Source organism: Lepus europaeus, chromosome 6 (genome assembly GCF_033115175.1).
Source record: "Lepus europaeus isolate LE1 chromosome 6, mLepTim1.pri, whole genome shotgun sequence".
Taxonomy (NCBI): Eukaryota; Metazoa; Chordata; class Mammalia; order Lagomorpha; family Leporidae; genus Lepus; species Lepus europaeus.
Window position 1 is genome coordinate 66,560,183 of NC_084832.1, and position 26,006 is coordinate 66,586,188.

At 50.8% G+C, this 26,006-nt stretch overlaps 1 protein-coding gene across 3 annotated transcripts; it reads right to left on the minus strand.

Moving 5' to 3' along the window:
- Positions 1-20,905, minus strand: SLC25A15 (solute carrier family 25 member 15). Of its 3 annotated transcripts, none has more exons than XM_062194323.1 (7): positions 20,785-20,905; positions 17,555-17,666; positions 13,243-13,501; positions 6,330-6,467; positions 3,814-3,983; positions 2,768-2,926; positions 1-2,253 (listed from the first exon to the last, which is right to left on the minus strand). In XM_062194323.1, the coding sequence occupies exons 2-7, from the start codon at positions 17,607-17,609 to the stop codon at positions 2,129-2,131; spliced, it is 906 nt and encodes a 301-aa protein (XP_062050307.1). In that variant the 5' UTR covers positions 17,610-17,666; positions 20,785-20,905; the 3' UTR covers positions 1-2,128. The 3 variants fall into 3 exon arrangements, with proteins under 3 accessions (XP_062050307.1, XP_062050309.1, XP_062050308.1); XM_062194325.1 differs by having other exon boundaries at positions 20,755-20,905; XM_062194324.1 differs by lacking the exon at positions 20,785-20,905 and adding an exon at positions 19,648-20,657.
- Between the last annotated feature and the right edge of the window lie 5,101 nt (positions 20,906-26,006).

Genomic DNA, 26,006 nt, shown 5'->3' on the forward strand with positions numbered 1-26,006 from the left:
TCAAGTAGTAGGTAAATAATTTAATGATAGAACAAATTCTTCAAAACACATTTCTTTAGACACAATATTTTCTTTGGAGTACAGATCTAAAATGGTATAAATTGAACCATGAATTTAAAAATAGAATGAGAAAAATCCTCCTGACTGAGATCTGCAGGCCTTCCTCCCACTGCCTCAGACTGTTTCTGTTGAGCATATTTAGGTAAGCCTTGAATAGACAATTTGCAAAGACCCCAAACCAAAAGGGCTGCTCTGCTGAGCTCCTGGGATGGAAGACACTACAACAATTCACTTTCTGCAGGAAAGCAGCCCCTTCTGCTGTTTTGTTTCCATCCAGGCCCATTCATGGGAAGCATCACTAGGTAGCTACCAATCAGTAAAGTATGGAGGGAAAAGTCAGGTCAAAAATGGTTTTCTCTTTAAAAGCAAACAGAAAGCAGCTTCCAGGCCCACCCCTGGCCCATGTGCCAGCCCCTTCTTGCTTCTAGCACCAGGGCCAAGAGCTGCCAATGAGGCCTCAGGGAGAGCAAAAAGTTTAAGGAAACCAGAGGTTTCACCCAATGTTTCCATTCTGCCAGGAAGGAGGAGAAACAGGCAAGGTCTGTTACTGCTGTGTTGGCCTCTGGCTCCCAGCTTCCCAGGCTGCCTAACAACACTTTTTATGAGAGAGGCTGCTGGCTGGTCTTGGAGCAGCAGAGGATGCTGAAGCACACTTCAGTGGTGACAAGAATGACCCTCCTACTCCACATGGCCAAAGAGCAGCTGCCCCTCAGCAAGCCTGTGGGGATCAGACTAACGGGCTTGAGTGGTGGTTTTGGTTGACATAACCATACATTTGGCAGGTTTAATAAGATGCTTCTATGTTCTATTGCCTTATAAAGTCACACCCCACATACAGTCATCATTAAAACTTACTGAGAACCCTTACCAAACGTAGGCAGCTCTTCACTGGGGACATGTGCCAGGGAGTTTCGGACCCAGAGCTAAGCTGCAGGTGGGTCTGCCTATGGGGCAGAAGCCTGTGGTTCTTTCTAGTTCTGACAAGGGAGATCATCCTCCAGTTCTGCCCCTCAGTCACCAGCCAGTACACAAAGACTTCTCTTGGTTTTGGCACTCTTTTCCCTGGAAGGGCTTCCCATCAGTGGAGACAGAGAGGACAGTGGGTGTTTCAGAGTGGATCAACCATCCCAGGCAGGCCAACAGGACAACATGGAACCTACCCAAGCCAGGCCCCAGAGGCGGTAGCTAGTAGCTATGCCAGCCACATGGGTCTTCACCAAAGCACAGCAGCTCACTCCTACCCCAGCCCATTACCACTCCAGTCTCCAGCTGGGGGAAGCTCTTTGGGAGAAGGGAATTTGGTGAAGGCCACACTGCTTCCCAAAGGCCCTATCTTCCAGGCCACCTGCTGCAATACAGTCAGAGTATGGGCTCTGATCCCATCTAGAAAATGCATGGCACTATGGTAGAAGGAGAGCATCTTGGAAAATCCAGGATGACTACTTGGAAACTTTAGCAAGAATGTGGAAACCACACCAGGATGCAGGTTACGCTCTTAGAAATCCTCATGGATGTTTTAGTTGTTAACGTACCATATGAAAACTTTTGAATAACTTTAACCACTTAGTATAGTATGCAGGTTAAGCAGACTTTAAAAGAGACCCTGTATCTAGAATAGGTTAAGCAATTATTTATAATCATGTTCATGAAAAATAGTCACTTCTGGGTTTTTCTGTTAATAATTGAGGTTTAACATTAAACCACACTGTTTCCATTCACTCAATCCCACCCAAACTGCATGGTAATGCATCCAGGCTGATGCAAGTGCCCTGACAGAACCACATTCAGCCTTTGAGGTTGGGAGCATAGAGCCACCTGTACTCATACATTCTACCAAGGGCAAGAGCACCAGCTTTTCGATTTCAATACAAAGTCTAGATAGAAATTATAGGATGTAAAAATCGAGGTCCTTCCATAAAGTTTAAGACTTAGGGCAGAAGAAAGGAAGACAAAAACAGAATTCCCAAGAAATCAGACTCATTCCACACCAGTCTCATCCTCCGTGAAACCCTGAGATGAACTGCAATCCTCAATCTCCTGTGTTTGGATCCAGGCCCACCAAGACACTTCAGTATGCTTCGAACTGGCTCATCATCAACTTCCTGCTGTACTCATAGGCCAAAAATAGTGCCCCATTGGCAGGAAATGCTCGAATCATAGTAGGTTTCAGTCCAGAATATAACGCTGCTATTCCTAGAAGACAAAATGGCAGTCAAAGACTGTGACAATTCCCTCTGTGGGGATTCCCCACACAGTTCAACAACTAGGGATCTTTACACTTATGAATATAGAAAACAGCACTGAAAACCAACACATGATGGAAGGTTTTCCTAAACAAACTGATGAAATAAGCAAGTATCGGGTCTCCTGGCACAGCGGAGTGATAACGTCTGTGTTACATGAGCCAGGATGTGCTGACTTCAAAGCATCATCCCCTTTGACAAAATCCACACCTAAAAATTGTATCCAGGTTGCATAGGCCAAAGAATTGTGCTAGGTCTCAAGAACAATGAAAATAAGCTAAAAAAAAAAAAAAAAAAATGGGGAGGGGCGGTTTGGAAAGAAAGACATAAACGTGGATCCACACCCGGCCAGAGAGGGGACGAGGCACAGAGAAAAGAACGCATGTGAGCTGACCTCAGCAGGACTAGCAGAGGTGTGGCTGTCACCCTACACACTGCTCTATTTCTGCCACTAGCAGACCCACCTTCATTCCTCACAACACTTAGTAAAGTCCCTGTAAATCCCGCTTGTTTGCCAGACATGGACAGAACTTGAATTCTGGATTTGATGCAGTCCACTGGGTATACAGCAAGCCAGAGGCAAATCCCACCAACTCCACCACTTAACATCAAAGGGACAGGACCTGGAGAAGAAACATAGCAAATGGTATTTTGTCTTAAGAACAGACGATGGGACATTTCCAGAGGTCATTGGTGTAGTGGCTACAGACATGCAAAGCAAAATTCCTACCAAGGGAAGCACAATATGAGGACACTGTGGAAGCTGGGTAGTAGGATTTACACAGGGGCTGCCTGGTCGGGAAGCCCTTGTGAGGGTTGTATTTCAGGTGCTCACTTAGGTGCTGTGGCCCCTGCACCATCCCTGGGGCCCGGGCTAGAAAAACCACAAGCCCCAGCAGCATGCCAGTGCCTTCTCATGGTAGGTGAGAACTGAGGTCACCAAAACACAAACTTTCTCAGCCTGAAGGGTTTTAGTAGTTCAACACCCAAGAGCCCTGATTCTTCCTTTGCAGAAGAACCAAAACAATCAAGTCTGAAAACTCACCTAACCCCAGACAGACCCAACACACTGAAGGGAGACACTGAAGACAAACTCACTCACATGTACCTCACACAGTGGTGCCAAGTGGCTGAAAAGTAGCTAAAAAAGAACCACACAGTTCAATATTTGGCAACACAAGATGTATGACCCAGTCTTTTAAGCTTATTACAAGATTCCTTCTAGGGGATCTCCCCATGGGGAGAGGAATCTCTGCTATTTCTTCTCCCCTTAAAATGGATCCAGAGTAATTAACCAATGTTACCACAGTGAAGTTTGGACCCTGCTGCTTCAGCCCCTGTCCTGTCCTGAGGAGGGTGCTAGTGAGCACCTGCCACAGGGCTGCCTTTCTCCATCCAGAAACTTCCCAGGGCCACATGGACCCCTCTCACAAGAGGGCACAGGGAACAGAGACTCCACCAGGAAGTAGACACCATCCTATCCCACTGCTGTTGATGTGAAAGCATTTACCTAGTTCATCCTTTGATCTCCCTGATGCAAAGAATGATCGGCTCAGTTCATAGCCACCAAAGAAGAAGAAATAGCCTGGTACTTCTCGAAGTAAAGTGCTTGAGAGTCCGTGGTAGAAGCCCAAGGGACCATCCTTCCTAAGGATGCTCTTCACGACAGACCAAACCGTGCTAGGAGGAGACACAGAGCGAGAGACACAGTTACAGGGGGTGGGGAAGCCAGCAATCCACCCAAATCCAACCAGCAGCCCCGAGTACGCACTGAAGGCAAGTAGCTGATTTTGCAAAGGGCAGACCGGGAATTCTGAGAACAAAGGCATCCACCTCGGAAGGAGCTATCTTGGAGAGGCACAGATAGTTATTATACATGAGTTCTATCACCTAAACTGTTCTTGGTAAAGAACTTTCATGAAAATGGATGCAGACATTTCTAGAAGTCACATCACCAAGCTGTCAATGAGCTGATAGCCATGTCTTCAACAGTGAGTCAGTGAAAACTAACTACAATAAGGAGTTGTCTAAACTCAGCAAGAATAAAACAGAGCAGTATCTGCCCAGTCCTTTATCTTTCTCGATTCCTAGTAACCTCAACCCTACCGGTGTGTTTTAGGGCCTATGTGTAGGTGTGGAGGGTTTGTTTTCCTTTTAGTGCAGAGAAATGAGCAGAAGAGGAAATGTTAGCCGAGGGCAAAGACAAAAGAAACACTGAGAACTGAGCTACAGCTCCTGGGATGCAAAAACACCAAGACAAAGCAGCACCAAGAACGTGGTTCTTGGAGGAAGTGGACAGTGCCCTGATCAGAGCAGATCAGAGGCCTGCCTCTACTGCAGCCAGAACACAGGACACCTCGTGCTCTCATTCTGCCCCTTCCTGCAGCAGGCACTGTGGTAGGTCTCATCCTGACTAGGAACAGGGTGAGGAATGCACATTCCGGGTGACTCTGTTCTCAGCAGGGCCTCTGCTTGGGGACACACAGAACCAAGCAGCACAAGCATTTAAAGATCTTCCTCCTTCTGTGCACTCCAGAGGCCCCGCCAGCGGGGCCTTTCCTGTGCCTCTCCCCCCCACTCTAAACCCAAACGTGACCAAGTCACCCAGTGCAACACAGGGAACTGGCCTTCCCATCCGAGGCATAGCCTGAGCCACAAGTGCTCTTCGGGGGTCACTGCTGTGCCAGCCAATGCTCTCTTTTCCTTGTAGGGTGGCTGCGTCCTTCTGGTATACCTCTCAGTCAGCTCCCATACCTGTGTGCGTTCAACCACTAAGGACAGAAAATACTCTGAAAAAAATATTCTCTGTCCTGAACACAGACCCTTTGTCTGATCATTCTTCCCTAAACAAGATCATGAAACTGCAAGGTATGGAGCATTGCCATAGCAATGGTATTGTGCCACCCAGAGGTGACTTAAAGCAACCGAGAGGGTACGTGTATGCACTATGCAAACACTCTGCCATGTATATAAGCGCTCGGAAGCACCCCGTGATGGGGTCCTGGAACCGCTTCCCCACAGATACCTAGGGCTGACTGCACCACCTGCAAATCACTGCCATGGAACCTGAGAGCAGGACCTGCGTGCTGTCAATGTGCTCTCTCTTATTCTGGGCACCAGTTACAAGTCACATTGCTAGCACTGCACCCTGCGACGGCTGTCTGTGACACTGCCCACATGTACTGCACTGTTTAAAAGACTTCCACTCTTGGGCTTCCAGGCAATGATGGACAGATTCAAACAGGATGTAATGAATGTCAAGGGTGCAGAAAACAGGGCACCGCAATAAACCCCATTCTCACTGGGCAAAGACTGATGGCTGTCAGTCTGTCATTCTGTCTACTGCTTTTCCCCAGCAGGCTTTGAGTTAGCCACAGCAATGTCCTCGACCAGAACTTTGGCTAGCCGGATGTCAAGATTATGATTAGGAATGAAATAACAACTTTCTAATTCAGATGTCCGGCTGTGTCTGGTGCGTGCACCCTCGCAGGTGATGAGGGCCCACTCTCAATACTTGAGTTGGGCAGCAATCTGAACACCGGTGAGCTGCTAGACTTTCAAGGTTTTTCTGACTGTTTTCAGAGCTCGGATCCTTTGCTGGTAGGCTGGAAGGCTTGGGGAGGGAGATAAAGCTATGGAATCTGGGGTGTTCAGGCTGAACACTTCTGTGAAACTTGGGAACGGGCATGGAATATTTGGCTCAGATTCTAAACTGGCACTTGTGAAGGCTCAGCTCCATTCTGGTTCAGGATGGTGCCTTAGGCACCGCAGGGGCCCAAAGGGGAACTGAGCTCGTGAATCTCCACTGCCGGGGTGTTAAATGGTCCTCAGACATTCTAGGGGCTGGGCCGGCCCAGAGACAAGCTCTCAGAAAGCCATCAACTGGGACTGGGGCGGCAGCATCTAGAGACACAGCAGATCCATCTACTTCCGCATGTGTGATTTCATTTCAGCACAATACAGTGAAAACCACACTGGCTACCCCAAGGCAACAGAGCCGGAGCTGGTTCTGGGGGCGGCACTTACTTCTGGCTGTTGACAATCTTCCCCGAAGTCTCCATCTCGTGCATGGCCTGGAGGCGGCACTTCACCAGCTCCGTAGGGCAAAGCACCAGCGCAGCAAAGGCGGAGGCAAAAGACCCAGCGGCTGCGTTCTGCAGGTCGCTGCAAGCGCAAGCACAGGAGGCCTGTTACTCATTACCCACCCCTCAAGCTCAGATGCACGCCTGGGACCGCTGCCCTGTGCTGTGGCTCCGATCCCCACCTGGGGACGTGGTGGATGATAGATGCAGCATTTAAAGTCTCACAGCTGGCCGGCGCCGCGGCTCACTAGGCTAATCCTCCACCTTGCGGCGCCGGCACACTGGGTTCTAGTCCCGGTCGGGGCACCGGATTCTGTCCCGGTTGCCCCTCTTCCAGGCCAGCTCTCTGCTATGGCCCGGGAGTGCAGTGGAAGATGGTCCAAGTGCTTGGGCCCTGTACCCCATGGGAGACCAGAAGCACCTGGCTCCTGCCATCGGATCAGTGCGGTGCGCCATTGGAGAGTGAACCAACGGCAAAGGAAGACCTTTCTCTCTGTCTCTCTCTCTGTCAAAAAATAAAAAAAATAAATAAATTTTTTTTTAAAAGTCTCACAGCTACCACGAGGTGGCGCTTGGATCCCAACAGGAGTCCGCTCAACCACCACATCCAGACTCGGAGTTCAACACAGTTTAATGGACCTTATGTCCTTGTCTCCCAGCACACTCCCGTGGTGAAGCCCACCCGACAGCGCGATGGCATTGGGAGATGGCTTTAGGGCAGGCATCAGGTGCAGCGGCCCCTGCATCTGGGGCCCCTCATCCACGATTCAGCCAACCACACACAGAAAATATCTGGGGGTTGGGGGGACTTCATGGCTACTGAGCATGTTGACTTTTTTTCATGTCATCACTCCCTAAGAGTGTTGACAACTATTCACATAATATTTATAGTGTATTATTTATTATAAGTAATCTGGAGCTCACTGAAGAGTCCACGGGAGGCTATATGGGGGTGCTAAACCATTTTCTACAAGAGACATGGGCATCCATGGAGTTTGGTATCCACAGGGGTTCTGGAACCAGTCCCCAAGTAACAGCAAGGGAAGGCTACCTATCTGAGGTTGTGAAGGTGTTTGTTGTTGTTTTTTGTTTTGTTTTGGTTTGTTTTTTGCCACAGTGTCTTGGCTTTCCAAGCCTGAAATACTCTCATGGGCTTTTTAGCCAGATCCGAATGCCTTAAGGGCTGATTCTGAGGCCAGAGTGCTATTTAGGACATCTGCCATTCTATGAGTCTGCTGTGTATCCTGCTTCCCATGTTGGATTGTTCTCTCCATTTTAATTCTATCAGTTAGTATTAGCAGACACTAGTCTTGTTTATGTGATCCCTTTGACTCTTAGACCTATCAGTGTGATCAACTGTGAACTGAAATTGATCACTTGGACTAGTGAGATGGCATTGGTACATGCCTCCTTAATGGGATTGAATTGGAATCCCCTGGCATGTTTCTAACTCTACCGTTTGGGGCAAGTCTGATTGAGCATGTCCCATACTGTACCTCTCATCCCTCTCTTATTCCCATTCTTATGTTTAACAGAGATCACTTTTCAGTTAAATACCTAAGAACAATTGTGTGTTAATTACAGAGTTCAACTGATAGTATTAAGTAGGACAAAAAAAATACTAAAAAGGATAAAGTATTAAGTTGTTCATCAACAGTCAGGTCAAGGGCTGATCAAGTCACTGTTTCTTATAGTGTCTGTTTCACTTCTACAGGTTTCCTTTTTGGTGCTTGGTCTGCTGTCACCGATCAGGGAGAACATATGATATTTGTCCCTTTGGGTCTGTGCTGCCTTGATCTTAACACTTCCTAGCTTCCTGAGCTCTAAGAGATGCTTGTTGTTTAGGCCACCAGTCTACAGTGTTTTGTTACAGCAGCCCAGGATAAGATACACACAGTGGCAAATAAAGCCAAAAAAACTGACAGATTTTCCCAGAGTCCCACCAACACTGCCCCAAAATACACACTGTTCATACTTCTGTGTAGTGGCCAGGTAAGATTTAAGTAAAACCAGGTTCTGGAGCAGGCATCATGGCACAGAGGCTCAAACAACAACTTGGGACCTCCACATTCCATACTGGAGTGTCTGGGATTGAGTCTCACCTCTGCTTCCCATCCAGCTTCCTGCTCATGGCACCCTGGGAGGCAGCAGGTGAGAGCCTAAGTAGTCGAGTCTCTGTCACCCACCTGGGAGACCCAGCACAAGCTCCTGGTTTTGGCCTGGCCCAGCCCTGCTTGTTGCAGATTTGGGAGAGTGAACTAACAAATAGAAGACCTCTCTCTGTGTCTCTTGCTCTCACTCTCACTCTCATCTCTCTCTTCCCCTGCTACTCTTTCAAGTAAGTAAAAAAATACGCTTTCAAAAAACAAAAACAAAAACAAAAACAAAAAATAAGTTCCAAAGCCATTCCTCCATGCCCTAAACCCAACCTGGAGCAACCAGACACATCACAGAACTTCCAGGGTAAATTTTTAACCAGAAAGTCATGGCATTGCAAAGATTCGCTAGTTCAGCCAATGACCTCCTTGACCTCACCAACACAGAGGGCAAGAAGAGGGTGCGAGGGCCCCAGGGGCAGGTGAAGCAGTGCAAATGTGCACACTCAGTGTTTTGGGTGGAATGGCTAAGCTGCAATCCCAGACTGGGCCACAGGGGGGATGCACACACATCCAAGAAGTAGTCATCCTACCTCATGTGGGTCACCACAAGACTCTGAACCTGCAGCCCGATGAAGGCTCAAGAGTAAGGAAAAGCCAAGAAGACTTGTCTGACAGTTCAGGACACTCAGAAGACACACACCACACCCCCACCCCAGCCCTGGACAGTGTTTCCTCTTCACAGAGCAGTGTCTGCACTTGGGGTGGCCGATCCTTCCCCAAGCAGGAAGACCTGAGCTGGTTCCCTGACCCTTTAAATACCAGCTTCCTGCTGTTCCTCCCGGACCACCCTTCCAGATTTCCAAAAGCCCCCTGTCTGCCCTATGCAGAGGCCCCCTACCACCTTTCTCCAAACTACGAGCAAAACCACAAAGGGACCTCCCACATTCCAGGGTCCTAAAGTTTCACCAGTGTTGAGTATCAGCGAGAAATCAGGGTAGCCTCCACTCTTGGCCCTGGTTCCCTACTCCCTGGTGGTCTAGGCTCTGTGCCATGGAAGGATATGAGGGGGGCTGTCCAGGGACCAAGGCAGACTCTCAAACACATGGGTTTCTTAGAAGAGTTGGCTTAGAGGAAACTTTCCCGCAGGAGAAAGACACTGTTTGCAACACAGACTTCCTTTTCATTTTAGAGAATTAAACCTAAGACCAGGAAGAGGCAGGAGCCAGCCAGGCACACACGTGCACCTGCACACCGCTTCCAGTACACGGACAGCATCCCATGGTCGTCAGTCCACTCCCTACTCCTCGCTTCACTACTTCTCTAGTTCAGATTGAAGCTTCACGTGCTTTGTGCTGTCTTGCAGTCAGCCTGCTGACAGGCCACAGTCAAGGATGGTCAGGACCCAGATCCTGCAAAGTCTGCCAGAGCAAAGGTGCACCCAGGAAACCACGACAGCTCCTCAACCTAAGACGCAGTAAGTGCTCAAACACCTGACGGAGCACTGGCCTGTTACAGCACAAGGCCAAGGCCAGATCAGGTTGGCAGTGGACTTTGGCTTTCTATAAATGTTTTCTTCTACAAGGCATACGGCGCACATGCACCTGGTCCTGCATGGGGTGTAAATGTATAGAAGTGAAATTTAAATAGCAACAAATGCAGCAGGGGATGTTGGAAGAAGCAACTCTGTGTGTCACCTACTCCACAAACATGACCTGAACGCTCCCACTGTGTGAGACCCCATCGGGTCAAAGGTCATGGCAGAACACCACGAAGAGCCATGTCAACACCAGGAAGAGACAAATATTTACAGAGTGATTGCAAAAATTCACAAAAGGCCCTCAGCAGCACGGCTCTCTCTTCACCCTCTTCATCACTCTCCTCTCCAGCTCGGACCCCTACAAAAGCAGCCGGAGCCCTGAGTGTGGGCTGATGGAAAGACCAGGCAGGGGTTCAGGGTGCAAGTTCTTCCACTCAGTTTCCTCATCTGTATGAGATGGAGATGCCTGCTTTCCTGCCCTCATGGGGTCACAGTGAGGGGTGTGAGACACGACACACACCTGCAATGCACACGTCAAGAGTTTTGGCAACACAGGGGTGGCAATTCCTCAGCAGGGAACAAGCACGCACTGTTCTTCAGGGTAAATGAAAAGTCCTCAGGCTCCAAACAGATCAGCGTGCTGGCTGCGACAACACTCAGCACAACAGCTTCTTCACCGCACAACTCATGGGGGTCTTGGCCAACTGAGTGACACCTACGCGATGTGAACTAAATGTGCCAGTGCGATTCCTACAAGATACTCTAGGCAGTATTCCCCAGCCCGTACTTGGAGACAGCAATAGGGTGTCCTCTGTCCTCTGGCCAGGGGGCTGGCCAGCTCAGAGGGGCAGGCTCGGTCCTTCTCCCAGAACTCAGTGCCACTTACTGCCTCCCTGTCTTCTCTCTCCTTTCTCTTTGCTAAGGATGCTAAAGAATTCAACCCCAGGTCTCAAAGACAAGGTCCCTCCCTTGGGTGAGGAAAAAGCTGCAGCCACCTATCATTTTGCCCATTTGTCCCCACTGTGCCACACACCCTCCGTGTCTGGCTCATTTACTCCTTCCCTCCTCCCCGCCAGCACTGTGCTGAACACACAGCACCAGGGCACAGCCCGCCTCACCTGCTCCACTGTCTCCTTGGGTGACCTTCGTCAGTTCCAAGCCATTAAAAAACAAGTTTCAGAGTGCACTGGGGATGCTTGTGTCCCATACCAGAAATCCTGGGTCCAAGTCTCGGCTCTGTTCCTGATGCCAGCTTCCTGCTAACAAACACCCTGGGAGACAGCAGGTGATCACTTCGGTCCCTGCCACCCACTGGGGAGAACAAGATTGAGTGCCTGGCTCCTGGTTTCAGCCTGGCCCGACTCCAGATGTTATAGGCATTTGGAGAGTAAAACAGGGGGTGACAGATCTCTGTCTCCCAAAAAGAATGAAATAAAAAAAGAAATTCTAAAGGCAATATATGGAGGCCAGCACTATGGCACAGTAGGCCAAGCATCCACCTGCAGTGCCAGCATCCCATATGGGCAGCAGTTCAAGTCCCGGCTACTCCACTTCTGATCCAGCTCTCTACTTATGGCCCAGGAAAGCAGCAGAAGAGGCCCAAGTCCTTGCGCCCCTACACCCACGTGGAAGACCCAGAAAAATCTCCTGGCTCCTGGCTTCAGATCAGCTCAGCTCTGGCCAATGCAGTCATTTGGGGAGTAGACTAGCGGATGGAAGATCTCTCTGTCCCTCATTCTCTGTCTGCAACTCCGTCTTTCAAATAAAAATAAATAAATCTTAAAAAAAAAAAAAAGGCGGCCGGCACCGCGGCTCACTAGGCTAATCCTCCGCCTTGTGGCGCCGGCACACCGGGTTCTAGTCCCGGTCGGGGCACCAATCCTGTCCCGGTTGCCCCTCTTCCAGGCCAGCTCTCTGCTGTGGCCAGGGAGTGCAGTGGAAGATGGCCCAAGTCCTTGGGCTCTGCACCCCATGGGAGACCAGGAGAAGCACCTGGCTCCTGCCATCGGATCAGCGTGGTGCGCCGGCCGCAGCGCGCCTACCGCGGCGGCCATTGGAGGGTGAACCAACGGCAAAAGGAAGACCTTTCTCTCTGTCTCTCTCTCACTGTCCACTCTGCCTGTCAAAAAAAAAAAAAAAGAGGCAACAGAAGTTCTACCCATCACATTAGACTTCTTGCACACAAAAGGGCTCATCTTGCCACTTCTGGGCTTCTCCTGCTGTGTACAAGGAATCTATGTAGAAGTGTGAGGCCTGCAGGTGCAACAGGGTTTCAAACTCCTACAGGGACCGCCCATGAGATTGCCCCCCAGCAACCAGGAAGCTAATATAATAATTTTAAATGATATTGAGTACACCAATCTTCAAAGGAGGAATGGCTAAACATCCCAGTGATTTCTGAATTCTTCTTAGTCTGTAGGATAAAGACCCAGTGGAAGACCACACACACGCCCAAGGTTGATGCTTGGGAAGCTCAGCCGAACAAAGCTAGAGTCCCCTACATCTTCTCAGATGCTTCTACCTTTCCTAGAATGCTAAGTTTCTCCTCAAACCCATGTAGCTCAGGCAACCTCTTCCAATACTGTTTTGCTGATGAAGTGGAAACCAAAACTTGAGTCCCGAGTTGCGCGTCTGGTTTAACCCTGCACTTCTGCCACAAGACCAGCAGCACTGTTACTGGCATTTGAGAAGCCTTCTCCAGAGGGACCGAAGTTAGGGGTGGGGCCCCTTCAGTGGCAGAGCCCCAGTCAGTCTGCTTAATGTGACACATAACACACTTTCCTAGTTTTACACCACCACAATGTATGGCTTTGCAATCAAAAGGCAGCTTATGAAAGAAACATTCTTCTCCTCAAGATATCACTAAAATCATGACCGTAGAGAGGCAGGCGTTTGGCACAGTGGGTACGCTGCCACAGTGCCTGGGTTCAAGTCCCAGCTCCACTGCCAATTCCCCCTTCCTGCTAATGTGCAGCCCAGGAGGCAGCAGGTTGGGTCCCTCAAGGAGCTGGGTCCCTGCCACCCACAAGGAAGACCTGGATTGAATTCTTGGATCCCGGCTTTGGCCCAGCCCCACTCTGGCTAGTGTGGGTACTTGGGGGGTGAACCAGCAGATGAGAGCTCTCTCTCTGTACCTTTCAAATAAATACTTTTTAAAAATCATGACCATATAATGGTGTTTCAAATAACCAAAAAAAGACAGAGTGAGCGTCCTGACTCACCTGAGCTTTGCCTGCTTGTCCAGTCCCACCACTTTCCGTACCACCTGCTGGCAGAAGCCGTAGCACATGAAGAGCACCGAGTTCTCGGCGATGTTGGCAATGAGTGCTGGGCTGGTCCCCTTGTAGAAGCCGCGGACGCCCACCTGGGCGTAGGTCTTGAGGCAGCAGTCACTGAGGCCCCGGTACAGGTCAGGGAACGTCTGCATCTTCACCTTCATCGTGTCAAAAGGCTGCCCAGTCAGCACGCAGGCTGTGCCCCCTGGAACCAGGACATGGGACTCGTCGAGCTCCTGTTTTGCTGTGGACACGTGGCCACCCCAGAGCTCGCCTCCACTTCCCCCTTAAACCTTCCTTCTGGTCCAGTGAACAACTGAGAGCGAGGTCCCACTGTGTCCCGCACCCAAGTCCCACCCTGGGGGAGCTCCAGCCATGTGCTCAGCTGCCCCAGGCTCAGTGTGCGGCATGTTTGGGGGCCTTGGTAACAGCGTCAGGGGCCCAGGGCTGAAGCCTGGCTTTGCTGTGAGATCCTGAGCTAGCAACGGAACCTAGGAGCCTCAGTTCCTCCCCTGCGCCCACCTCACGGGATGAGGTGAGGACCGAACAGAGACGGAGGGGTCAGGCTCAGCGCAGCACCTGCTACATGAGCGGTTAACAAACAGCAGTTACCGTGCTGGGAGGGAAGTGGAAGGGGAAATCTGTGGAGAGCACAATGCCCAGTGGTGTCTGTGGCTATCAGAAAAATAACAGAGGCCCTGGTGGGAAACACGAGCCTAATTAATCCCTGAAGACCCCAGGGCAAAGCTCCTCCATTTCTGAGCTCTACCAGTGAATGCTTCGTCTGTACAGAGAGAAGGCACGTGCTGTCTCTTCATAAACCATCTGCCTACGTCCCCTCCAAGACTCCTCTGAAATCCGAGTGCCACTGAGGTGGTACTGGGAGGTAACTGAGCCCTGAGAGAATCCATGAGGCTCTCTGGGTGTGAGTTCTCACTCGTGCAGGAAGCTGACTGAGACAGCGGGTGCTCTCACCATAAGGCTGCCCCTCACAGTCTATCTCCTTGTGTGCACCTGCCAGCCCTCCTGCTTGCCACCACCCGCTGACGCAGCACAAGGCCCTCACCCGGTCCCCTCGGTCCACCTCAGCAGAGGTGAGAACCTCCAAGCCCTCTGGAGGAATCAACACAGGTTCAGGTGAACAGGGTGGGAAAATGTGTTTCAAAGACAGTCCCATCACAAAGACTTTATGGTGGTGGTGGTGGGGGTGGGGGTTTCTTTCTAAGATATATTAGAAAGCAGAGTGATAGAAACAGGTGAGATGAGGAAACAGAGAGAGAGAGAGAGAGACAGAGAGAGATATCTTCTATCACTGGTTCACTCTCCAAATGGCCACAATAGCCAGGCTGAAGCCAGAAGCCAAGAACTCCACCCAGATCTTAGATTGGGACCCAAGCAACTGGGCTACCATCCTTTGTCTCCCAGGGAGAGCCTAAGCTGCTGCACCACAAGGCCTGCCCCTGAGTGGTTTCTGATTGAGAAGAAACTTCAATGATCTACACTAGCATATTCCAGCTGCGAAGGCACACTCCGCACAACAAAGTGGTGACTACGGACTCCTGCATCACTACCCAGGCTTCTCTGTAAGGCTTTGTAACTTCGCAGATCAGTGCGGCTCTGTTTCAATAATTAGCCAGTCGCCTTAACCACCTTCCGGCCAGACCCCTCACCCAAGCCAGCGAGGGCAAGAGGCCCCTTGCTGGGGCCTTTCCTCAGCAAACACAGATAGGGACAGTGACAACTCCCTGGCCCTTCAGAGCACAGGAACTGCACGAAAAACCTGCCTGCTGGGGGAAGATTTGTTTGAAAAGAAAAGGAGAGACACAAAGAACGCCACACTTACGTTGCACCCAGGTCACCTTGGGCCACAGCCCGCTCTGCCTTACAGACTAATCACTTCCACAGTGGGCTGTGGCCAGAAACCACCTGGGTGTCTCTGCTCCTGGCCACCGCCCACCGAAAGTCCCAACACCCAGCAGTTTTGCGTCAAGGAGTCAGGTCAGTGAGGCGCCAACCCGACCTTCACCTCCAGGGATGCAGAACTAACCCCCAAACAGCAGCAGAACCAGATCCTGGCCCTGTCTAGACACTAGCTTGCTGTGTAACCTAACCTAGAACAAGTCCACAGTCCCTCTCTGGGTCAGTGGGCACCAGGGCAGCAATCTCTAAAGGGTCTTCTACCTCAGATGGCCGGGGCCGGTGCTGAGGCACAGCAGGTGGAGCTGCTGCTGGTATTCCACATGAGTGCTGGTTCGAGAGCCAGCTGCTGCACTTCCTATCTAGCTCCTTGCTAATGGCCTGGGAAAAGCAGCAGGAGACAGCCCAAGTACTTGGGCTCCTGTCACCCACAGGGGACACCAGGAAGAAGCTCCTGGCAATGGCCTGGCTCAGCCCTGGCCACTGTGGCCACTTGCAGAGTGAACCAGCAGATGGAAGATGTCTCTCCCTATTGCTCTATAATTCTTTCAAAATAATACACCTAAAAACTAAAGCAAATAAAGACTCGGGCCCTCCAAAGTAGGACTACTGCTCCTCATTTGTGTTTCCACATGCCTTGACGCAGGTGAAGCCGCTAATGGACACCTCTGCCCAGCCCCCGACCAGCACACACCTGCACAGGAGCTGGCTGTCAGGGATGTCAGCCCACCCACAGCAGCTGTGCATCAGCGAGGACACCGACCATGCCTACCAGGACAGTGCCAGTACATGCGAGGGCCCTTCAAGTTCAGGGAAAATGGAACTGGAAGTGCATTTTGGTGCAAAAAAGTTTTCAAGTTCACACATAGTTATAGTTTGTTCAAAATATGCATGTTCCACAAACTTGGCGAAGCACCCTCTAAAGACCTGATACATGATTATAACTGCCAGAGATAAAGAGAGAGAGAGAGAAAGGAAGAAAGGAAACCCCAGCAAATTTCTACTACACCAGGATCCCAACACCACCAGCCACACACATTTTAAAACCGACTGTCAATTATGTGTCCAGGGATGCCCACATACCCCATGCACATCAGCAGGAGAGGGGAAGCCTTTTCACTGTCACTACAGACCCCAGATCTTCCACAGGCTGCCAGGAAGACATTAAACACCAGGAGCTGAGCCCCTCTCGCCTGCTTAAACCCCCTCCTGCTGCAGGATGGAAAGAGGCACCCAGGGGCCAGCAGATGGTGTCGCCATCTGCACATGGGGCATCCCTTGCAGTGTGGCACGTGGTAGGGGGCACAGTGTTCAGGGCTTGGGGCTGCTGCTCTCCCCATGGCCACATGAGGGACTAACCTAAATACACGCAGTGAGCAAGAGACCAGGTAGGGGCAAAGGAAAGGGTGGGACAGATACTAGGCGGAAGGCAGCCTAGTTTCCTGCTCGTGTGGCTGGGACGCTCCTGTGGTCTCTCACCCTGGAGAGGCGCCCTAGCCAGGGCCCCTTATCAGGGTGTAATATGCTCTCTCCAGCCTTCCTCATTAGCCGACCTTTGATTCACGGAAAAATACTTTGTTCAGCTCTGAATGCTTTCTTCGCAACTGGGTGGATGACAGAATGCGGGCAGTGTGGCCCCCAGGCACACTTGGTCTGTGGCCCTGGGATAAGAAAGCAGTGGGCGGCAGGCTCTCTGCCACATGGGAGGCCTGGGTAGGGCAGGGTTTCCATGTGGGAACCCTGAGCAAGCCAGCATCCCTGTGGCCCTGCAATGACACAGGCCCCTGGAGAACCAGGTTAGCAGCACGCGTGCCCAACTGTGTCACTAGCATCAGGCTGAGCTGCTTGCACTGTGCTGTAACCTCGGTCTCCCCTTGGGCTCAGGCCGCCAGGCTCTGCCTTCACAGAGCGCTCATTCCCTGCAAATCCATGCCCTCTCCCTTCCTGGTTTATGACAGTCAAGTATCAGTCTCATTTCTAAAGGCTCTCCTCCTCTCCTCCTCTGTGCTGGTAAGAACTCTAACTGGGGTCTCCCCGGGAAGACAGCAGGGTGTGACTGCTGCACCATGAAGGCCCTGACCATGGCCAGCTTTGGTGTCGCCTCCACAACCCAGCCATGTGGACAAGGGACCTTATCTCTCAGCTGAGATGTTTTTTAATACAATAAATACTCTGCCTTCTGCTTTGCTCTCAGCAATATCACACCCCTGTTGAATGGATTCCCTCTGTGCAAGCACACTGCCTCTGGGGTGATGATGGCCAGATTTTCACACCACATCCGCTCGATCTCACGTAAAAGGTAGTGGAGGCACACTGAGAACTGGGGTTTCTCTAGGATTACCTGCAGCCCCGGCTGTGAGGTCAATGGCAGCTTGGATGGCAGGATTGGACTTCATGCTGCTGGCCTCGGTGAAGGGCAACTCCCTGGAGCTTATGACAGGCACCGCATAACCCTGGGAGGAGGCAAGAGCTCACCATTAGCACAGCCCCCACAGCTCTCGTGCTCGACACCTGTGCACCCAAACTCGCGAGGGCTGGGAAACAGCACCCCCCACTGCCCTAAAGGAAGGGCGCCCAAGGTGTCAGTGTAGCTCGGTGATCAACTGCCCCCCAAAAAAATGACAGATCCAAATTCCTCTGAGCATCAAAGTTCCAGCCCCCAGCAGAACGTCAGTCACTTTCCAAGAACCTTAAAGCTGAGCATCGAATTAGTAACAACCACACATATCCCAGACCGCAGCAGAGGAGTTTTTCAGGGGCCTGAATTGAACTCTGTGTCCACTAGGTTCAGTTCTAAATTCAGACACAGCCCAGGCCAAGTGCCTGAGAAGAGGTTGAGACAGGTGGCCTAGAAAGCAGCACCCACGCAGCCAGGGCTAGAGGACATGTGCCAGCCAGGTGGCCCCTCAACTGCACTAGGTGAAGAATAAGAACATCAGGAGACACAGGCAATTAGGAACAGCCACTTGTGCCACTGTCACTGTAAACTGCGGGGACATCCTCTCAGCAAAGCGGGAATGGTGCACTTGTCAGCACAGAGCACTCCAGCATCACCTGGGAGTCAGCAGGCTTCAGGGGGCCCCAGAGAGGCCGGGAAGGCCTGGCCACAGAGCCACTCTGGAGTGCTACACCTGGGCCTTTATAGCCAAATCTGATAAAAACCACTGAGGGCACTTGTTAAATATGCAAACTGCCAACATCTCTCCAGAAACTCTTGATTTGGTGGGACTGGGTTGTAACCTAGGAGTCTGAGAAAACTAAAGTCTATTCTCTAAATTTAAAGAAAAATCAACTGTTGTCAAGGAACAGACTTAATATATTTTGACTGGAAAACAAAGGAGGGGCACAGCAGGCTAAGCTGCCACCTTGAGATGCAGGCATTCCACCTACGTACCAGTTCCAGTCCTGGCTGCCTCACTTCCTATCCAGCTCCCTTTTAATGGTCTGGGAAACACCAGAAAGCGGCCCAGGTACTTGGGCCCCTGCTACCCACACAGGATATCCGGATGGGGTTCCGGGTGTTCTGGCTGCAGCCTCTCCCAGCCCTGGCTGTGGCAGCCATTTTGGGAGTGAACCAGTGGATGAAAAATCTGACTCTCCCCCTCTCTCTGTAACTCCACCTTCCTTTTTTTTTTTTTTTTTTTTTTTTTTTTTGACAGGCGGAGTGGATAGTGAGAGAGAGAGACAGAAAGAAAGGTCTTCCTTTTGCCGTTGGTTCACCCTCCAATGGCCGCCACGGCTGGCGCGCTGCGGCGGGCGCACCACACTGATCTGTCCCAGTTACCCCTCTTCCAGGCCAGCTCTCTGCTATGGCCCGGGAGTGCAGTGGAGGATGGCCCAAGTCCTTGGGCCCTGTACCCGCATGGGAGACCAGGAGAAGCACCTGGCTCCTGGCTTCAGATCAGCACCGTGCCCCGGCCGCAGTGCGCGGGCCACAGCAGCCATTGGAGGGTGAACCAACGGCAAAGGAAGACCTTTCTCTCTGTCTTTCTCTCTCACTGTCCACTCTGCCTGTCAAAAAATAAGTAAATAAATAAATAAATAAATAAAAAATAAATTCTGATATGTAAGTGACTAATTCATGAACCCAAGGAACAATTTTCATTCCTCATGACAAGGAGCAGGGGAGTGACCCCAGTGAGGCCACTCAGAGGAGGGGGCTGAGGAGCTTGGTGCTGATCTGACATAAATACCAACGTCCTTCTGAACACTGACGTCATCCTGAACGTCAGCAGAAATTTACAGTGGCCAAGAAGTGTTTCAGCCACTAGATACATTTTGCCAATGATTCAACTCCAAGCCACCAGCAACAAAAGCACAGTACTTCATAAACCAACTAAGAACAATTCACTGTACAAGTCACTGATCTTCTGGTATGGGGAAGCCTAGACACAGAGTATAGTTCACTACTTCGAGTAACCTCGAAGGAGTAACCTCGGGGAGATGGCAGACAGCAGGTATCTTCTTAGAAAAGAATTTCAGGGTCCCGATCCAATCTCCTCTTTCTCCAGAGAAAACTGAGACCAAAGGAAGATGAAGTCTTTTCCAAGGTCACAAAGAAATGATTCCACTCAAAAAGTCTCATCTTTCAAAGTCTATGCCTACAAACCAATACTGAATTCCAGAATACGCCAGGATGGAAACAACTGGGTAGCCAGGGGCACGCACAGAAGGTCCCTGGGCCTTCGGATGAATCTCAATGTGCTCATCTCTTGTGGGTTGGACGCTTCTTAATTTGGAAGGAAAGGCACATCAGACCCACCCACACGTTCCATTTGACTCCAACCCCCTTCCGTAAGCCACAGGTAAACACAATAAACCCTTCAAATAATGTATCACCGGGTGCTAAACCAGAGGAGGAGTGCAAAACCTCAGATTCTGCGAAGCTAGGGCTTGGACAAGCCAGGGCTTGGCGGCAGCAAGACTGAGCAGCATGCATTACAAACTGCTGATGAGTTCGCTCTACCCCTTGATAGAAAAACAACCCTTTCAACGTCCTTTGCCCCGCTTGCAAACTTCTCCATTGCCCGACTTCAGGGGAGACAGGGGCGCTGGCGACCACGCATGTCTCTGGTCCCTGGGGAAATGAACTGATCCGATGGGAGAAGCACGGGGCACGAAGCGCTGCGAGAAGATTCCAGCTTCAGGCCAAAGCTGGGCGCCCCGAGCCCGGCGCTGGGATGCAAACCAGTTTGGCCGCTACGGAGCCCAGCGAGGCGCGCGTCCTACGGGGACCGGCGAGGAATAGGTCGAGGAGGCGGCTTCCAGGTCGTACTGCCCGGCAGCCCACTCCGCAGGCGAGACTCTCCATTCAGAAGCGCCGCGGGGCACCCCAGCTGCACCTCCTGGGGACAGAGGAGGACGCTCCCCAGCCAGTTGGCCGCTGAGGGAAGAGCGCCAGGAGCCCGGCGCCTCCGCCGAGTCCGACCGCCAGCGCACGGGTCCCGCGGCACGTGTGCAGAGGGCTGGCCGCTCCCCGCCGCCCGGGAAGGTCACGTCGCCGGGAGCCCAGGCCCGCCTAGCGCCCCGCACCCTCCTCACAGCGGACTCCCCGCAGCCGATCGTGCTCACCGCCGCGCCGTCGTGGCCGCGTCCTGCTCGGGCTCCCGCGCCAGCGCTGGGCTTCCCCTCCGCGGTCGGGGCGGCCGCTTACACTCGCGTTCTTCGCGGCCGGCCCTCCGCCACGCCCTCCCGCACAGTCAAGCCCCGGGAGCGCCCCCGCGGCCGGGGCGCGGGGGGGGGCGGAGGGGGGGGCGGGCCGCGCCCGGGCCAGGGCCCCTGCAGCCGCCGCCGCCGCCGCCGCCGCCGCCTGGGCCGCCAGCCCGCGCGCGCCCCGCCATGCCCGCGCGCGCCAGGAAAGCGGAAGTCGGCGCGGGGCCACTGCGCGCTCTACGCGGCTCTGGGCTCCGCTCCCTGGGAGCTGGACAGTTAGAAGTCCCGGCGGTGGCCTGGGATTGCTTGCCCTTCCTCTGGGTTCCCTGAGGGCCCTTTGAGGGCAGGCTTTGGGTGACCTCCAGGGCTTGTGGCAGGGCTGCAGGTGTCACTCAAGACTGAGCTGGTTATTCTTGCTGGTCCGCTAAGGCTTTAATTTTAAATTAGGGGTATAAATGAATACCAAAGCGCTGCGGTGATAGTGATTGACAAAGAAATCCAAGGGCCACCGCTGTAGCATAGAGGGTAAAGCCGCTTCCTGCAGTGCAGGCATCCCACATGGACGCCAGTTCGAGTCCCAGCTGCTCCACTTCCAATCCAGCTCTCTGCTATGGCCTGGGAAAGCAGTAGAAGATGGCCCAAGTCCTTGGGCCCCTGCACCCACATGGGAGACGCAGATGAAGCTCCTGGCTCCTGGCTTTGGATTGGCGCAGGTCCAGCCATTTGGGGAGTGAACCAACAGGTGGAAGATTTATTTATTTTATTTGAAAGGCAGAGTTACAGAGAAGGAGAGGGAGAGAGAAATCATCCATCCTCTGGTTCACTCCCCAAATGGCTGTGACTGCTGAAGCTGGGCCAGTCTGAACCCAGGAGCCAGGCGCTTCCTCTGGGTTTCTCACATGGGTGCAGGAGCCCAAAGACTTGGGCCATCCCCTGCTTTCCCAGGCACATTAGCAGGGAGCCGGGTCAGAAGTGCAGCAGCCAGTACTCAAACTGAGCCCATATGGCAGCAGTTTAACCCACTACACCGCAGCTCCAGCCCTGTTTTTATATTCTATAAACTGTTTTCTTTCTTAAAACCTGGTATTGTTTTCTTAGACAACTTTCAGCCTTGTTTGTAGCGTTGTGTTGATGCCAATGTAATTTAAATGATATGGACCCAGATTGATGACTTAAATATCAGACTTGTGTTATTGCACAACTGAAAAGACCTAGTCCAAAGTGATGCTATGAAGGTGTCAGGGCCTGATAATGACGCCCTTATCAGAACCAGTGCTTCAGAACGCAAGGTTCTGGACAGTGGTTGAATTACAGAAATAAGCCAGGGATTTTAGATGCCTTGCCCAGAGTGACATGTGACAAACTTCAGAGGCAGAGAAGAAATGCAGCAGAACCTGCATTAATAGCAGCCTGGAGGGCTGAGGGCCTGGCTCTGTGCCCTCGGCTGTGGTTTTTGCAGGCTAGGAAAAATGAGATTCAAAGAAAATATAACTGAGGATGGCCGCAGTTCTCCTGTTATAGATTAGAACACAAGCTCAGATGCTTGTGTAAAAGTCCCTGTGACCTTTAGTGAATCCCTTGACCTTTCGTATGTCCCCATCATAGAATAACAACATCAGGGACCCCTCTGAATGACTGCGCTCTGCAAGGCTGCTGGAGCAGTATCTACAACACCAGCATTCCATAGTGGAGCCTCAGTTTGAGGGTTGGCTGCTCTGCTTATGAGCCAGCTCCTTGCTAATGCACCTAGGAAGGCAGCTGGAGATGGTCCAAGTACTTGACCCCCTGTCTCCCATGTGAGAAACTCAGATGGAGTTCTGAGCTCCTGGCTTCAGCCTGCCCCAGCTCTGGCCTTTGAGGCCTTTTAGGGGCTGAATCGGCAGATGAAAGATCTCTTTTTCTATGTCTCTTAGTTTCTGTCTGTGAAATAAATAAAATAAACCTTTAAAAAATAAAAAAAAAAAATGTGTTGAGGCTGACACTATGGTATAGTAGGTAAAGTCTACAGCAATAGCATCCGATGTGGGTGCCAGTTTGAGTCCTGGCTGCTCCACTTCTGATCCAGCTCCCTGCTAACTGCTAACGTGCCTCGGAAATCAGCAGAGAATAGCCCAGGTACTTGGATCTCTGAACCAATATGGGGGATCTGGAGGAATCTCCTGGTTCCTGGCTTCAGCTTGGCCTACCCCCAGCCAGTGTGGCCATTTGGGGAGTGAACCAGTGGATGGAAGATCTCTCTCTGTGTCTCTCTATGTCTCTCTCTCTGTAACTCTGCCTTTAAAATAAACAAATAAATCTTTAAAAAAAATAAAAAAGAGGGGCCAGCTCTGTGGTGTAGCCACCATAGCCACCACCTACAGTGCCAGAATCCCATATGGGCACCAATTCTAGTCCAGGCTGCTCCACTTCCAATCCAGCTCCCTGATAATGTGCCTGGTAAAGCAGAGGAAGACAGACCAGCTCCTTGGACCCCTGCACCCACATGAGAGACCTGGAAGAAGCTCCAGGCTCCTGGCTTTGGATCAGCCCTACTGTGGTCATTGTGGCTATTTAATTAGTAAACCAGCAGGTAGAAGACCTCTCTGGCCTCTGCCTCTCTGTATCTCTGCCTTTCAAATAAATCTTTAAAAACAATAAGAATAAAGAATAAAGAAAGAAAGTGTCCACACAACCTTTGTCCTGGGGAAATTATCTAGGAATCTTTGGCCTCTTGAGAACAGCATTTTAGAGACAAATCACTGCTGTTTGTAGAGGTAGGTCAGACCAATAGTATTTCAGTCTTGGGTTGAAAGCAGCAAACAACGCAAGACACTGGCATCTCTGCTCCAGGTAGCTGCTTGCTGCACTTGGATTGCACAAGCTAGGGACATCCATGCCACTGGCTCTGTAGTGAGTGGTGACAGAGGTCAGAGGTGAGGGAACAGACAGATTGGGTACGTGGAAAAGTGAGGCTTTATTATTGCAACAGAATTTCACAATGCTGGTTAATGACATTGAAAAGAGAAATAATTTCACAAAACCATTCCCTGATTCTAATATCATGTAGGTATGTTTCAACAAAGCATATTTCTTGGAGTTGAAATTAAGTCAAAACCATAGAACATCTCTGATTCAAATGTACTTTTAGTTAAGGAAAAGGAAGAGAAAATGGCTGCTGGCTAAAAACTTTGACTCCCATTAGTGATCTTGGCTGACAACATAAATTTTGTTGAAAACTTGCTCAAATCCTTTTCGGAATCAGGTAGAAATTGTATTTGAAATAATATAGGTTCTGGCCGGCGCCGCGGCTCAATAGGCTAATCCTCCACCTTGCGGCGCCGGCACAACGGGTTCTAGTCCCGGTCGGGGCACCGATCCTGTCCCGGTTGCCCCTCTTCCAGGCCAGCTCTCTGCTGTGGCCAGGGAGTGCAGTGGAGGATGGCCCAAGTGCTTGGGCCCTGCACCCCATGGGAGACCAGGAGAAGCACCTGGCTCCTGCCATCGGATCAGCGCGGTGTGCCGGCCGCAGCGCGCTACCGCGGCGGCCATTGGAGGGTGAACCAACGGCAAAAGGAAGACCTTTCTCCTCTCTGTCTCTCTCTCTCACTGTCCACTCTGCCTGTCAAAAAAAAAAAAAAAAAGAAATAATATAGGTTCTGATTTCTATCTATATAGAATAAAAGGAGTGATAAACAACTAATGAAATAGTGGCTCAAACGACATTTTAAAACGGGATAACTTTCCTTGGTAGCTTTCAAACAGTATGAAGAGAGAGAGAAAAAGAAAACGCTTGCTGTGGGGATCGAGAGCCCTTGCTGCCCTTGGAGAAATCCCCAGCTAGGCTTAGTCCAAGTTCTTGTTTTCCTGAATACAACCAGGAGATGTAGGTAGAGCTGAGCAGAAAAGCAGGATTTATTGAAAGCAAAGGGATAGTACACACTCAGACAGGAGTGCAGGGAACTGCAAGAGAGAATTTCCCCTGCCAGGCTGGGGTATTCCAAAATATAAATCCCAAAGGAAGGGCCCAGGGGTTGTAGTTGACATAATGTCTTCCTAAGGGGGTGGGAAGTGGAGGCCGCAAGCAGCTTTAGAGGAGTAGTAAATGATTTTTAGAGAAACAAATGAGCCAGGAGAACACACATGACCTGGAACAAAGTTCACCCGGGCACTGGGTGTGGTGTTTGCTGTTTGGTGTCTTCTCAGTGATATGTGTTTAATCATCCTTGGTTAAGGACATCTGCATAGGAAGATTGGCAGGTGATTGCCCTCCTGTTCAGCAGAACTGGTCTTTAGAAACCTTCCCAGCACTGGTTGCTCCCTGGGTCTTGATGTATTATTTTCTTCTTTTTGAATTGGAAGGCAAGTGAGTGTACTTGCAAAATTTTTTAACATCTTTTAAATTGTGGATTAACCTGTAATACTTGCACATTTTTAAGGAGTATGATGAAACATTTCAACACTTATACACAGCTTAACCCAGCTACACCAAGCAAACAATCTTTGCATCTCTTTATCTTTTCTTTGTGTTTGGAGCCTGAAGTATCATTTTATGAGCCCAATATCATATTGGGCAGGATGATCACCATCATTTCTGCCTGATAAAATCCTTGCCATATACTAAGACATAAACAGCTCATAACAGCTTTTCCCATCCCCACTTCTCCCTACAAGTCATTATTCTATAATAACAAACTTTCCTTTAGCACCTACCATGTGGGAGACACTGTGTCAACCTAAACTAAGTCCTTGACATTTACAAGTGAGAGAAACCACCACCAACCCCAGGGAAATCTCAGTCCAAGCAGAGGAGGAAGAAACATTTTCTCTTGTTCCTTGATGTCTGTGGGGGTTTGGCTCCAAAACCCACCCCTGGCAGATGCTGCAATCCCTTCTACATAATGCTGTATTACTTGCACATCCTCCTGTATGATTTAACTCATCTCTAGATGATTTATGGTACCTAATACAATACAAATGCTATCTAAGTCCACATCTGAGGAACATGCTGAAATGGTGGGCTGACTGTGATGATAATTCAGGGGATTCGGCATGGAACAAGAAGGGTATGGGAAGGGCAGCCATCTAGAAGGATACGAAAGATGGTTTCAGAGGAGGCCCACTGAGGATGTCTCTCAATCAGGTGTCAAACACTATTGCCTTCA